The sequence below is a fragment of the Ixodes scapularis genome, unplaced genomic scaffold (assembly GCF_016920785.2).
Source record: "Ixodes scapularis isolate PalLabHiFi unplaced genomic scaffold, ASM1692078v2 PGA_scaffold12__126_contigs__length_90152505, whole genome shotgun sequence".
Classification (NCBI taxonomy): Eukaryota; Metazoa; Arthropoda; class Arachnida; order Ixodida; family Ixodidae; genus Ixodes; species Ixodes scapularis.
Window position 1 is genome coordinate 71,390,913 of NW_024609838.1, and position 15,291 is coordinate 71,406,203.

The window sequence follows — 15,291 nt, forward strand, 5'->3', positions numbered from 1 at the left end:
AGGAGCGAGAAGACGATATTTAGTCTCTCAACAGAATAATCTTAATGTTAATATCCGTGCTGGGGCCGCCTGTTGCTCACCTCTCGCCCGGAGTGTTCTGGGTGTTCCGTCGCAGGGGTTCCTTGGGAGAAGGGACCTGGAAGGACCGGTCATCAACGTGGCTCTGGTTCGACGGGCAGGTTGAACCGAGGAGGCTCAGGATGCGGCGAATCGGGCTTGCTCGGATGTCCGTCGATGCACGCCGTCCTCTTGTGCTCTTGCGCTGGCTCTCACGTCTCACCGCGCACGTCGCGATCACTTTCACTTCTTCCTCGCTGCCCGCATCCCAAAAACCCGTCCTCCGCCTTCGACTCGCTTCCCTCCAAACTCCTCGTCTTTTCCCACGTTCCGCCTGGCTCGCCTCCCTCTCTCCCCGTCCCTCATCTGTTTCCAGTTTTCCCTGGCCCCCTCTGTCCATTTCCTGTCCGTGCCTTCCCCGCTCCCATGTGTCACCCCCAACCGCGCGCGTCCGAACTTGCTCGCGCCGCGCCGGCGTCTCCAACCATCACCCCGGACGACGTCACACCAACACTGCCCATGAGCACTTGATCAGCCCTGATCGATGGTCTCTGTGCGCCGAAAATTCAAATTTGGTGCAAAGAACACGTTGCGCCCTCTTGTGGATAGTAAAAGAACTACTGTTTTGGTGGCAATAACAACACTGAAGAAGAAGAATGCAACGATACTCCTGCGTTGGATCCCGGGACACACGGGGATTAAGGGAAATGAGATTGCCAACAAAGTCGCGAAAGAGTATAGTCGTTCCCTCCTTTCCGACAGACCAGGCCAATCTCAACGAGATCACCCGTACTCTACTGTATTAAAAAGTTTGAGTAAAGAATATGATCCTATAGCTACCATAAATAAGGCAAAAAAACAACTACAGCAACAACTACGAAACAGGCATCCCGAAGAACAGGATCCTATCCCTTCTGGGCTCAAAAGATACCAAACAGTTCTTTTGAGAAGGGTAAGGACAGGAAGTGCTATAACCCCGCACCTCCTCAAGAAATGGGAAACACAAGAAAAGTTGAGACAGGACCCGAAATTCATACCAAAACCACCAGAGTGCAACTTTTGTAGAGAAAAGATCCCACCAAATATCGATCATCTCCTGTGGAACTGCAAACACTTCAGAAGAGAAAGGGAGGATGCACATGCGACAATAGATCCCGAAGATAAGCCCGAAAACCTTAATGAATGGATAAAACCAACAGGGAATTCCGGAAGAAGACTTCAACTGCTCAGATCCGTCATTTCCTACCTGGAGAAAACGGGCCTCAGTAAAACTTTTTGAATTTTTTTAGGCCATGCCGTAGAGCAATTGCCTGAGCCTTAATTAGGAAAGAAAATAAACGTATTTCATCATCATCATCATCATTCCGTTTTGCGCTTTTTTCCAGGCTGGTGACCACAGGTGACCTATCAGAAATAAATTACTTCGCGGTGGTGCTACATGTCAAAGATGGCGTCCTGATAGCATAAGGGACCGCTACAAATACGGCCTCAATCGCCGTATTTGTAGCGGAACAACGAAAACAAAATAATTGTTTTCGTTGTTCTTTTTTTGTATGTGTGTGTTTTTTAGGTGTGAGGATTGTGGATGTTGGGTCATTTTATTTGAGCTTCAAGGAGGAATATCGACAACAGGTGCTCGTTGGAGAGCTTCGTTCCAGCTTTCTGGGCTGTCCTGAGCCGGGGCACACATTTATTGTGCCACAAGCCATAAAAACAACTGCAGAGGAGATCTATATTTGCAAAAAAAAAAAAGTTGTATTTCTTTTTTTTTTTTTTTTTGTGTGTGTGTGTGGGGGGGGGGGGGGGGGGGGCACACGCATTTTCGCGAGCCACAACTTCTCTGAATTGTTTAATGCCACAAAAATACACTTGCCGATGGATAAGAAAAAAAGAAAAAAAAGTCATTGGCTTCGGTGGGTATACGCCTCGCAAGCGGGCTCATTTTCGTCTTCTGCGCATGAGAAAGGAAGTAGCGGTGACGTCAGAACGCCAAGCCCTGATTGGCTGATCGCGACCCCCTATCCGAACGTCGTCTGCTCCTTTGCAACGTCGTCTGCTCGCAACGTCGTCCGCGTCTGTCTTACCTTTCCTGCGACTTTCGGAAGTGCAGGTCTTTACGAGCGAGCTCGACTTCGCCTCTCAGAGAGGGCAGACGAAATAACTCGAGCGGTACGTTGTTTTTGTCTAACAACTAGCAGATGCGCATCAAGAAGGGAAGTCGAAGGGCTTACTGGCGAGGTGTCCCGAGGCGCCGAGGTTTGTTTGCTAAGAACCGAGAGGTGAGCGTGTTAGTGTCCGCAAGTTCCCTCCTAAATACGTTTTCCCTCCTTTCGTGTGCGGCGAGACCCCTCATTCTTTAACGGCGCCGGCGGGTTGGCGCAGTTAACGTCGTCTGCTCTACGTCTGCTAGTCAAAGCGATGGCTGCTTTACCTTTCCTGCGCCTGTCGGAGGTTCACTGCCTTTTCACCGGCGAGAGTCACCGTTGCCTCGGGAAACAAGGAGATAACAAGAGGAAGAAATTGACCTCTTAATCTAAAATTGAAGTCAGCGATCAAAGTATAATACGGGAAGGGTTCACAAGGGTCGCGCGGGCATATTCCATTCAGCACGCCAGCCGGTCGTAAGCAGACGGTCGCCGAGTCGCGGAGTGCCTGCTAGGCCTAACTGCTGTGCTCGTTTGGTCGCGTTCGGTGGAATCGTAGCCGTTGGAGCTTTTCCCGGGTGTTTGTGGATCCAGCGTTCTTGCTCGTCGTGGTCTGTTTAAAGTACTTTTTACTTTTTTCTTGCTACTTGAAGTCGGGACGCGTGAGAAGCGCACGTAGAAAAATAAACGTCCGTGGGTCGTCGCGAGTCGCCACCGCGACGCTGTCGGCCATGCTGATTTGATCGTAAGAAGTGCGTAGACAGCTTCGGAGCTCTCGTAGGATTTTGTCGTAACCTGCGCAAAATTTACGAACATTTTGTCTCGTGAATACGAATTTGTTCTTAACTTATGTATTACACACATTTTGGCGTAAGATCGTTTCGGGCCAGATTCACGAAACGATCTTACGCCAAAAATGTGCGTAAGACAAAACTTAAGAACAAATCCGTATTCACGAAACGAAATTTTCGTAAGTTTTGCGCAGGTTACGACGAAATCCTACGACAGCTCCGAAGCTGTCTTACGCACTTCTTACGATCAAATCAGCATGGCCGACAGCGTCGCTCAGTTGGTCGCGACAACCAGCGGATGTTTATTTTTCTACGTGCGCTCCTCACGCGTCCCGACTTCAAGCAGCAAGAAACAAGTAAAAAGTGCTTGAAACAGACCACGACGAACGAACAAGAACGCTGGATCCACAGACACCCGGGAAAGACTCCAAGGGCCACGAGTACGGACTCCGACCGATCGGCGGATAGGCCTAGCAGGCACTCCGACTCGGCGCAGCGATGATCTGACGGTCCTTGGCGAAGACCGTCTGCCCACGACCGGCTGGCGTGCTGAATGGAATATGCCCGCGCGACCCTTGTGAACCCTTCCCGTATTAGTTTGATCGCTGACCTCAATTCTAGATTAAGAGGTCAATCTCTTCCTCTTGTCATCTCCTTGTTTTCCGAGGCAACGGTGACGAACGCTGTCGTCGAAAAGGGGCTCTCATCGATTCTATCGCTGTTTTGTGTGATATCAAGCTCAAATAAACGCCGTATGGATTACCTTCGCAACATGGTATGTACATTTTGTTATTAGTATTTCATTTTATTCTGACACGACTGCATTTCACTGTCGATCGCTGTAAGAGTTCGTGGGTCGCAATGCCTGTCCAACCTTTCTTCGCCGGGTGTCACGTCAGCATCGAGTTGCAATTGTAAAGGATCGGTCCCGAAGCGCTTATCAATTCGCGGTCCAACAGCGCAAATCCAGCACTTCGATCAAACGCGCGCGTCCGCTCCGTAGTGTGAACGGGCATTTACGTGGCTCTTGCTTACACTGTCGTAGTTCAAACGTATCTTTTTTAACGTCGGCTCGCTCCTGCATCTCCGAGGCCGCAAAAAACGCCGCGGCAATTTGTTCCCACCTACGTCACTTTGCAAACGACTGCGGGCCGTCTTTTACAAACGATGACAGTTGTGTTGACTTGGTAGCGATCGAGTTCGTAGCAGTCAATGCGGGTGGTTACGCATCCCGGCCTCGGCATTCGGGCGAGTTTAAATCGTGTTAGCGTATAGAGTTGGTCGTGGTTAGCGTCGACATATCACTGCACGGATACGAACCCCAGACAAGCGGTGGCAGAAAGGCCGCCTGTGTTTGTTATGAAAAATCCACGTGCTCCGAACGGCTCCGAAGGGCTCCGGACAAATGCCGAGCTCTCCGATTGGTTGTTCGTGCTGCCGAAGACGCCGTCGCCATAGCAACAGCACCGGTAAGTTTTAGTTTTTCCGTACGACAACGTCGCTTTCCTCCTCTCACTTAAGAAAGCGTTCGTGAATACCGATTTCTCCTCTTCTTACGATGTTCTTAACTTAAGAACTTCTTAGCTAAGTTGTCGTAAACTAAGAAGCTCTTCGTGAAGATCAGAGGCCAGAGGCCGGATTCTCAAAGCGAACTTACGACGAAAAAAATGCGTACGACAAATTTGAGAGAAAATCCGTATTCTCGAAACGAAATTGTCGTAACTTTTGCGCAGGTTACGACAAAATCCTACGACAGCTCCGAAGCTGTCTTACGCACTTTCTACGATCAAATTTAACATGGCCGGCAACGTCGCTCAGTTGCTCGGTCGCGACGACCCATCGGACATTTATTTTTCTACCTGCTCTTCTTGCGCGTCCCGACTTCAAGCAGCAAGAAAAAAAATGAAGTGCTTGAAACCGACCACGACGAACGTGAACGCTGGATCCACAGGCACCCGGAAAAGGCAACAAAGGCGACGATCCCACCGACCAAGCGAGCTCGGCAGAATATATAGGCCTAGCAGGCACTCCGACCCGTTCCGGCGCAGCATTGCTCAGACGGTCCTTGGCCAAGACCGTCTGCCCGCGACCGGCTGGCTTGCTGAATGGAATATGCCCGCGCGATCCTTGTGGACCCTCCCCGTATGAATAGTTTGATAGCTGAACTAAATTTCAGAGGTCAACCGATTCCCCTTATCATCTCGATCACCTTGTTTTCTGAGGCAGCGGTGACGAACGCTGTCGTCGAAAAGGGACTCCTCGATTCTATCTCCTTGTTTTGTGTGATTTAGAGCTCAAATAAACGCCGTATGGATTACCTTCGCAACACGGTATGTACACTTTGTTATTAGTATGGCATTTTTAACTGTCGAGCTGTATCAGTTTGTGGGAGCTACGTGATGCCGGTCCAACCTTTCTTTGCCGAGTGTCACGTCAGTATCGAGTTGCAATCGTAGAAGATCGGTCCCGAAGCGCTTACCGAAACGCAGTCTGAATCCAGCACTTCGATCAAACGCACGCGTCCGCTCCGAGTGTGAACAGGTATTTGCGTGACTCTTGTTGACACTCTCGTAGTTCAAACGTATCTTTTTTAACGTCGGCTCACTCCTGCATTTCCGAGGCCGCGAGAAACGCCGCGGCGGTTTGTTTCCTTCTACGTCGCTTTGCAAACGACTGGCACGGGGCTTTTACCAACGATGACAGTCGTGTTGACTTCGTAGCGATCGAGTTTGTAGCAGTCAACGAAGCGTTTAAATCCTGTTAGCGTCGATATACCACTGCACGGACACGAACCCCAGACAAGCGGTGGTGGAAAGGTCGCCCGCGTTTATGAGAATCAGCTTGAACACTACACATTTACACACAGACAGGACAGGACATAAACGGAGCTGTCTATCAACGAGTGGTTAGCCTGTGTTTGTTATTAAAAATCCACGTGCTCCGAACTATGCCTAGCTCTCTAATTGGTTGTTCGTTTTGCCGAAGACGCCGTTGCCATAGCAACAGCACCGGAAGTCATCGTTTCTCCGTAGGAGGTCGTAACTTTCCTCCTCTCACTTAAGAACGCGTTTGTGAATACCGTTCTCGCCTCATCTTACGATGATCGTAACTTTACGAACTTCGTAGCTAAGTTGTCGTAGGTAAGAGGTTCTTTATGAATCTGGTCTCAGATTCATAAAGAACCTCTTACCTACGACAACTTAGCTACGAAGTTCGTAAAGTCACGATCATCGTAAGATGAGGTGAGAACGGTATTCACAAACGCATTCTTAAGTGAGTGGAGGAAAGTTACGACCTCTTACGGAGAAACGATGACTTCCGGTGCTGTTGCTATGGCAACGGCGTCTTCGGCAAAACGAACAACCAATTAGAGAGCTAGGCATAGTTCGGAGCACGTGGATTTTTAATAACAAACACAGGCTAACCACTCGTTGATAGACAGCTCCGTGTATGTCCTGTCCTGTCTGTGTGTAAATGTGTAGTGTTCAAGCTGATTCTCATAACACGGGCGACCTTTCCACCACCGCTTGTCTGGGGTTCGTGTCCGTGCAGTGGTATATCGACGCTAACAGGATTTAAACGCTTCGTTGACTGCTACAAACTCGATCGCTACGAAGTCAACACAACTGTCATCGTTGGTAAAAGCCCCGTGCCAGTCGTTTGCAAAGCGACGTAGAAGGAAACAAACCGCCGCGGCGTTTCTCGCAGGCTTGGAAATGCAGGAGTGAGCCGACGTTAAAAAAGATACGTTTGAACTACGAGAGTGTCAGCAAGAGCCACGCAAATACCTGTTCACACTCGGAGCGGACGCGTGCGTTTGATCGAAGTGCTGGATTCAGACTGCGTTTCGGTAAGCGCTTCGGGACCGATCTTCTACGATTGCAACTCGATACTGACGTGACACTCGGCAAAGAAAGGTTGGACCGGCATCGCGTAGCTCCCACAAACTGATACAGCTCGACAGTTAAAAATGGCATACTAATAACAAAGTGTACATACCGTGTTGCGAAGGTAATCCATACGGCGTTTATTTGAGCTCTATATCACACAAAACAAGGAAATAGAATCGAGGAGTCCCTTTTCGACGACAGCGTTCGTCACCGCTGCCTCGGAAAACAAGGTGATCGAGATGATAAGGGGAATCGGTTGACCTCTGAAATTTAGTTCAGCTATCAAACTATTCATACGGGGAGGGTCCACAAGGGTCGCGCGGGCATATTCCATTCAGCAAGCCAGCCGGCCGTGGGCAGACGGTCTTGGCCAAGGACCGTCTGAGCAATGCTGCGCCGGAACGGGTCGGAGTGCCTGCTAGGCCTATATATTCTGCCGAGCTCGCTTGGTCGGTGGGATCGTCGCCTTTGTTGCCTTTTCCGGGTGTCTGGATCCAGCGTTCATGTTCGTCGTGGTCGGTTTCAAGTACTTCTTCATTTTTTTCTTGCTGCTTGAAGTCGGGACGCGCAAGAAGAGCAGGTAGAAAAATAAATGTCCGTTGGGTCGTCGCGACCGAGCAACCGAGCGACGTTGTCGGCCATGTTAATTTGATCGTAGAAAGTGCGTAAGACAGCTTCGGAGCTGTCGTAGGATTTTGTCGTAACCTGCGCAAAAGTTACGACAATTTCGTTTCGAGAATACGGATTTTCTCTCAAATTTGTCGTACGCATTTTTTTCGTCGTAAGTTCGCTTTGAGAATCTGGCCTCTGCACTTCCGAAAGCCGCAGGAAAGGTAAGACAGACGCAGACTACGTTGCGAGCAGACGACGTTGCAAAGGAGCAGACGACGCTCAGATAGGGGGGTCGCGATCAGCCAATCAGAGCTCGGCGTTCTGACGTCACCGCTACCCCCTGCGCGAGAAGCAGACGAACTTGCCCTCCGCATAAAACATGCTTTGTATTTTTAGGCTTTTTTTTTTTTTAGTCACAGAATGAGCTGCAAATAGTTAAAATGTATGTTATCATTTTTGCACAAATTATAAGTTTAGCATTTAAATTTGACAAAAATTTTTTCAGACACGAGTGCAAACCTTTTTTTCTTACAAAGACCAGTTTATTGGCTATATTTTGAGATACCAGGCTAGCAGTCATAGTGAACTGCACTGCTAAATTTCTTATCTGGGTAACAATGTCGCCATACCCTGGCAGACTAAACTCCTCCTGTCTGAACAACTAACGACTAAGTTGTTTATTTGCTTTAAATGCATGTGCTGCTTTTTTTATATATAAATAACATATTTTGCCCATTTTTCAAGGGTCATTGCTTTTTTTCCATGGTTTCGGAAGGGCTTACGTCTGCTGAGCGTGATCGGCTGCAACGAGCCGACTGATGTTAGAGATGGTACTTCCTCCCCACAGAGCCGGTCACGTGACCTAAACATCTATCTTGCGGTTATTGTAATCCCCGGGGAAAATATCCAAATTCCAGCAATGTACTTTTTTTTTTTTTTTTTTTTAACATGCGCCACCATTTAGACAGGGCCAAGAAGCTCATCTGTTGCGCGCGGTATATTTCGAGAATAAAAGCGGACTCTTCAAGTCTCCCCTTCGAAAACTTGGTGGAGTAAACACAAGCTCAGATTTTACTATTGCCACCTCGTGGTGTTGGTAGTCAAATATAGCACGAGCACTGCGTCGTATGCACTCGAGCTGGACTCGAGTAAGCAGATGAGTGCTTACACGACTCGGGCATTCGTGTCCCTCTCGCGTCTACTCACTGCAGAATAACTCAACCTGCCAACTACTACAGTTTAAGCCTACCTCGTTGGTTTAAACCAACGTTACTAAAACACTCAGTTGGGAAACTCGCCGTCGAAACCTGGGCCGCTGGCGTCCACCGAGACCGAGCTAAATGCAACAACTGCGCCACTCTTTATCGCTTGTCTGTACTGTGGTCCCCTTGAGCTTTTTGAAAGCCTGTTTTTGCGTAAAAACAAACGGAAAAGACCCTTTTTGTATGGAATTTATTGGAGTTTAGTACCAAATGATGGGCGCGTGATGTTTTTATCATCGTTAGTTCGCAAGGTTTTGCGGAACAATTAATATTGTTTTCATACAACCATGCCTCAGCGGGCCTTACAGGTATAGTCAGTTACAGGTTAAGCGGCAAATGCCCCTCAAAGGGAATCGGATATCCCTCCGCCACCTCCGCATCCAATAGCGTCCCACCGTTTCCGTGACGTCGCGGCCAACGCGCGAGGAGGGTCTTGCCTTTCTGTACATATTTGCTTTATCTCTCGACTTTGACTTAGCATTGTGAAAGCCACGAGAGGGAGATTAGAGTTCCCCCCACCGACGGCAACAAATACGACCTTCGGGAATTAGCTTCCCCCCCAATGGATACAAAGGCAACTTTCAGGGGCTCGGTTCCCTCGCCGATGAATACAAAGGTCGCTTTCTTAAAAAGTGGGATCAGAGACAAGTGGGAATCCATTGAAGCGGAACAAGGAGCGTTTCCAGTGAACTCTTCTTTCGACTGCGGAGAGATTTGAAACGGGCGCATCACACTTGTGGGAGGAGCTTCTCCTACCTTCTTGACTTGTAACAGACTATAGCACGTCCTGACCTAGGTGCATTTTAACGTCAGTAGGTGAACGCGGCGCGTCCGCCGGGGAGACGGGGGTGGCACCCCTGTAACCTCTACCGCAGTATCTGTTCTTAAGCCAAAATAGAAGTCACGTGCAGTTCTTCGAGAGGCCGCTGCGGGAGAAATGGTGGCGTTGTGTTCGTCATTAGCTCGGTGCTCGGAGACAGATTGGGGCCACTTTTTCAAAGCTGTCTCTATGGGAGTTCCCGAACTGAGTGTTTTAGTAACGTTGGTTTAAACATTGGAGGCCATTTTGCGATCCCCAGGGTCTCGTCATCGAAAAGCTCGATGGCGAAACCCTGCGGATCGAACTGCTGACAACGCCAACAATATGATCCCCACAGCTTCGTCATCGAGTTTTGCGAAGGAGGGACTGAAAGAAAACATTTGCATTTATCCTCGAAATTATGCGGCGACGAAGAAGCTTTTTGGTCGGTGGCATTGAGTTTTAGCATAATTGGGTTACATTTCAGCCAGTAAGTTTGTTTCAAGTAAGAAATATTCCTGCTCAACATCGTAGCACTTAACTCAAGTTGAGGATCTCTAGAGGCCTGCGCGGATAACAGTGTGACCATCCGCATCCGATCAGCATCCGCAGATTTTGTATCCGCAAAATTCGGAACCGCATCCGACTCTCAATCCACGCATGCATTTTACATCATAAAATCAAGCATAAATAAAAATTAAAAAAAAAAAGTGAAAGCCGTTTACAACTCCCTGTAACGCCGAATTTGAGCGCAGCTCTTGAGGAGGAGGAGGGAAGGATACTGGGGGGAGGATATATTCCTCCTCCTCCCTCGTGATCCTGCCAGCTGCTTCTCCTCCCCTCATCCTCCTCCTCCACCCCCTCCTTCTCCTTCACCTCCTCCTCATCCTTGCTGGGGGGTTAAGTGACCTGGGGGGGTGACCTTACGGTTACGCCGACGGCGATGCCGCTCAAGCCGGAAACGGGCGCCAATGAAAGACGTTTACAAATCTTTGTAACGCAAAATTAAAGAGCAGCTCTTGACGAGGAAGAGGAGAGGGGACAGAAGGGAGGGTATGCCCCCTCCCCTCCTCCTTTCTCCCCTTCCTCTTCCTCCTGCTCCTCATCCGTACCTTCCCCTCCTCCCATGTACCCTGCCCTCCTCCCAGTTTCCCTGCTATATTAAGCTGAAAAACTGACGCCACGTGACCTCCACATCAATTTAATTCCCCGCTAAATTTGGCGGGGAATGGAATGTCTGCTCAGGTTACATGACGTCAATTTTCCCTTTAAATCTAGCGGAGACACTGGTTTTGTTCGTAGGTGACGTGACACCAAGTTATGTGACGTCATTTTCCCCGCTAACTTTAGCGGGGAAACTGAATTGTTGCTGAAGTCATGTGACATAAATTTTCCCACTAAATTTAGCGGGGAACGGAATTGCTGTCCAGGTCACGTAACGTCAATTTTTCCGCTAAATCTGGCGGAGAAACTGAATTTGTTCATAGGTGACATGACACTAAGTCATGTGACTTCATTTTTCCCGCTAAATTTAGGAGGGAAACTAAATTGGTGTTGAGGTCACGTGACGTCAATTTTGCCGCTAAATCTAGAAAAAAACTGAATGTGTTCATAGGTGACATGACGTACACAAAGTCATCTGACGTCAATTCCCCCTAAATTTAGCGGGGAAACTGAATTGTTGTTGAGGTCACGCAACGTCAATATTCCCGCTAAATTTAGCGCGGTTAGGCCAACGCCGACGTCGAAAACATGGAAACGGGCGCCTAAGAGCTGCACTCTAAAAACTCTGGATGGTATTTGCTCGTTACCTTTCTAAAAAGAACTTTATCGTATTCTGTTCATAAAATAAGCGATCAACCTTCCAGAGGATCTTCGCATTGCTCGAAAGATGATCGCAGTTATTAGATCGTCCTTGGGAGTCTGTGACACGCTCAAAAGAAAGGAAATTTATATTTATATTCCTTTTTGTTTTGTAAAACCCACTTCAAGGAGAGACTAATAACATTGTATCACTATTTTTAAACCAAACAATAAAAAAGTGGTAGAGGAAAGGTGCACACTTGTAGCAGCAAAATAATCGTGTATATGTTGTAAGGCACAAGTACACCACTCGTCACAATATTAAATAATGGCAACATCTCCTATCGGTTACAGTTTTAAACACGAACCCTCAACTACATGCTTGGAACTATATACTTAAAAACAAGACACTGGCCAACCAGGGTGATTTCACCCTGGTTGGCAGTGTCTTCACTGCAAACAAGTTGGCAGTGTCAAACAAGACACTGCCAACCACACCTAAACATGCTTGTATCAAGGCCTGGTCACACTGTCCACAAACTCGAATCGGTCGAATCTGGTTCAAAGTTCGAAGGTTCGTCGAACTGGTTCGACCCAGTCGGACCCCGAAAATACAACCTAAAAATGTGGTTTGACAAAAGTTTGCGACATCCTTCGACTTTGTGTACAGTGTGGCCAGACCTTGATGCAAGCATGTCTATGTTTGGAGAATTTTTTTTTATGCAAAGGATTATTTCCATTTTTTAACAATTCTAATCACTAAAGAAGTAGTAATAACTTAATTTTTGTAATAACCAAACAGTGCTGCCCTTAAAGGGCAACTCCGCTTCATTTTTGGTTTTGAAAAAACAATGCAGTCCTCTTCAGTATCGCCTAGGAAGACCACACGTGAAATGTTACGACGCAGTTCTGTCTAAATGTTTCTTAAACGGTCCGGCAAACTTTGCAACTCGCCAAGTTGCCGAGATCGGCTGACTTGAGCGGGCGAATTCAGGCGCAACCAACAGCGCAGTCAAGGCTACGGCATGGGCGGAGCCAACATTGAGCTAAACGTCATTATCATGGCCCCCTTTTGCTTGTTTCCACTTCTCCGGGCGAGCGTAGCGCATGACGTCAGCAACGTTGACTCTCGGCGCTCAGCGGTGTCCACGTGATTGGTGTAACGCGCCTGCGCAGCGCGTTTCTTGAGTGCCGTCCGGCCGCCCGCCGTGGTCCCGCCGTTACCGCCGTCTTCCGTGTCACAACCGCCGTCGTCGTCTCACCGATTGTGATTATTGTCTCTTGGAGTTTCGCCCACACTGCGGACACCACGTGCGCAGACTTATGCCGCAGTTGTGCAAACGTCGTCGAATGCCGTAGACACCAAAACGTGGCGAAGAGTGCGGTGCAGACGACACTCGTGCCTGCCACACGCCCGCCCCAATCCCACCCGTCGTTGGGCCGAGGATCACGTGACATCTCGTACCACGTTATGGCCATGTACTTGGCGACCCGAGGCCAATGTTGCCGGGCGGAGCCGAATTTTCGGTTTCGATTTCCGCTTGTGTTTAAAATTAGATTTAAAAATATATATCCCATTTTTCGCGAAGCAAACAACGTAGTGTGTTTTACTAGGGCTTTTTAATTCGAAATCAATCATTATCCTGAAATCTTCGGAATTGAGCGGAGTTGCCCTTTAATACATCGCTTAGCCATCACCATCCAATCCGAAGCCAACTGGCCAGCCTGTCGTGCATGTGCATAACAGTCGAACCTGAGTCGAACCTTCGTCGAATTTTCCGCAAGAAGGTCGAAAACGTTGAACCTGGTCCAGCTCGAACCTCGACCAAATCGCGACACCTTTAATTCGGACCCGTGGATATCCACATCTGATCCGCAATCCGTCAAATCTTATCCATCTTTACCCAAATCTGCCAGTTTACTGCGGATATCCATGGATAATTCGCGGATGCGCATTAATTGCTCTTAAGATCTAGTTAGGTACGGGTAGAGCGACTAAATAAACTCCACTTCAGAGTAATGACAGCCACCTTGTTGTTTTAAAATCATTTTTGTGCAGTTACCAATGTTACTAGAACCACTCAGTTGGGAAACTGCCATAGAGTCTGCTCTAAAAAAGTGGTCCCAATCTGTCCACCAGGACCGAGCTAATGGCGAACACAACGCCGCCATTTCTCCCGCAGCAGCCACTCGAGGAACTGCACATTACTTCTATTTTGGCTTTCATCGCCATTTTGGCGCCGAAACAGATACAGCGGAAGAGGTTACAGGGGTGCCACCCCCATCTCCCCAGCGGACGCGCCGCGAATTACTACCGAAGTTAAAATGCACCTAGGTCGGGGCGCGCTACCTGAAAGTACCGCTGAGGCATGGTTGTATAAAAACAATATTAATTGTTCCGCAAAACCTTGCAAACTAAAGATTATAGAAACATCATGCGCCCTTCATTTTGTACTAATCTCCAAAAAATTTCATACAAAAAGAGTATTTTCCGATTGTTTTTACGCAAAAACATGCTTTGTAAAAGCTCAAGGTGACCAGAGTACAGACAAATGATAAAGAGTGGCACTGTTGTCGTATTTAGCTCGGTCTCGGTGGACGCCAGCGACCCAAGTTTCGACGGCGAGTTTACTAACTGAGTGTTCTAGTAACGTTGGCAGTTACGTAAAGCTTCAACTGATACTACAAAAGAATGCTTTTCTGGCACTCAAGGAACATTAAAACAATCTGCGACAGAGCAAAATGAAATCACCAGAGGTTTCCGACACCGCATAACGATGTCGGGAAGTCACGTTTTCAAATCAAACTATCGCCAGTCCCATTCATTCTTCACAAGCACTGGCATCGCGTGGAAGAGGATGAAGAATGCAGTGTCGATACTCTAAAGCCGCAGCCACGCCACTAATGCATCATACAAAAGACAGTCAGCAGGCACTGTCTGAGACATGTTTCCTCCTTTTCTGTCGCATTGGTAAAAAAAAACTGTCTGCCGACATATTCAAAGCATACATATATGTCCGAAGCTAACGTGCTTGAAGCGTGTGTGCAGATACTTCTGTGAGCTTGATAAGTGTTGCCCATCTATTGTTACATAGTACAAATACTTATAACTCAGTGCTCACTCATGTGACAACAATTGGAGGCCACAGGAGAGAACAACTCACCTTTCCCTTTGCATTGTGTTCCACAGTACTCTGCCTTTGTCATGACGAGAGTGGCCAAGAAGAGAAGATGGTTGACGCCAATCAGTGCTGGGACGTCAAGGAGGCGATTTACTGGATGAAGGAGCTATCCGACTACCGAATCCACTGGATCGAGGAACCAACGTCGCCGGACGACATTCTGGGTCACGCCACCATTTCGAAGGCGCTCGCTCCGTTGGGCATCGGAGTGGCTACGGGGGAGCAGTGCCAGAACCGGGTCATGTTCAAGCAGTTCCTCCAGGCGGGGGCTCTGCAGTTCTGCCAGATCGACAGCTGTCGCCTCGGAGGCGTCAACGAGAACCTCGCCGTTATCCTCATGGCCGAAAAGTGCAAAGTTCCCGTGTGCCCGCACGCCGGAGGCGTCGGCCTGTGCGAGCTTGTGCAGCACCTTTCCTTCTGGGACTACATTTCTGTGTCTGGCACGATGGACAACAGGGAAATGGAATATGTCAACCAGCTGCACGAGCACTTCAAGACACCAGTGATCGTGAAGAATGGCCGATATATGCCACCCCATGCTCCTGGGTACAGTTGCGAGATGCTCCCTTCGTCCATCGAAAAGTTCAGGTTTCCTGACGGCTCCTTCTGGAAGGAGTCTGCAAACTTTAAGGGTGTCTTTTAGGTCCCTGTCCTAGACACCCTTAGGGCCAGCTGCTTGAGCAAACATTGGTGATTGAAGAACTTGAGAGCATGCCAGCATCGAAGTTCAAGGATAAATTTTCTGGGTTTT

At 48.4% G+C, this 15,291-nt stretch overlaps 1 protein-coding gene across 1 annotated transcript; it reads left to right on the forward strand.

Annotated features, from left to right (window-relative positions):
• Positions 1-14,589: 14,589 nt before the first annotated feature.
• LOC120846835 (mitochondrial enolase superfamily member 1-like) lies at positions 14,590-15,291 on the forward strand. The gene has a single exon (XM_040218721.3). The coding sequence runs from the start codon at positions 14,590-14,592 to the stop codon at positions 15,181-15,183; it is 594 nt and encodes a 197-aa protein (XP_040074655.1). The 3' UTR covers positions 15,184-15,291.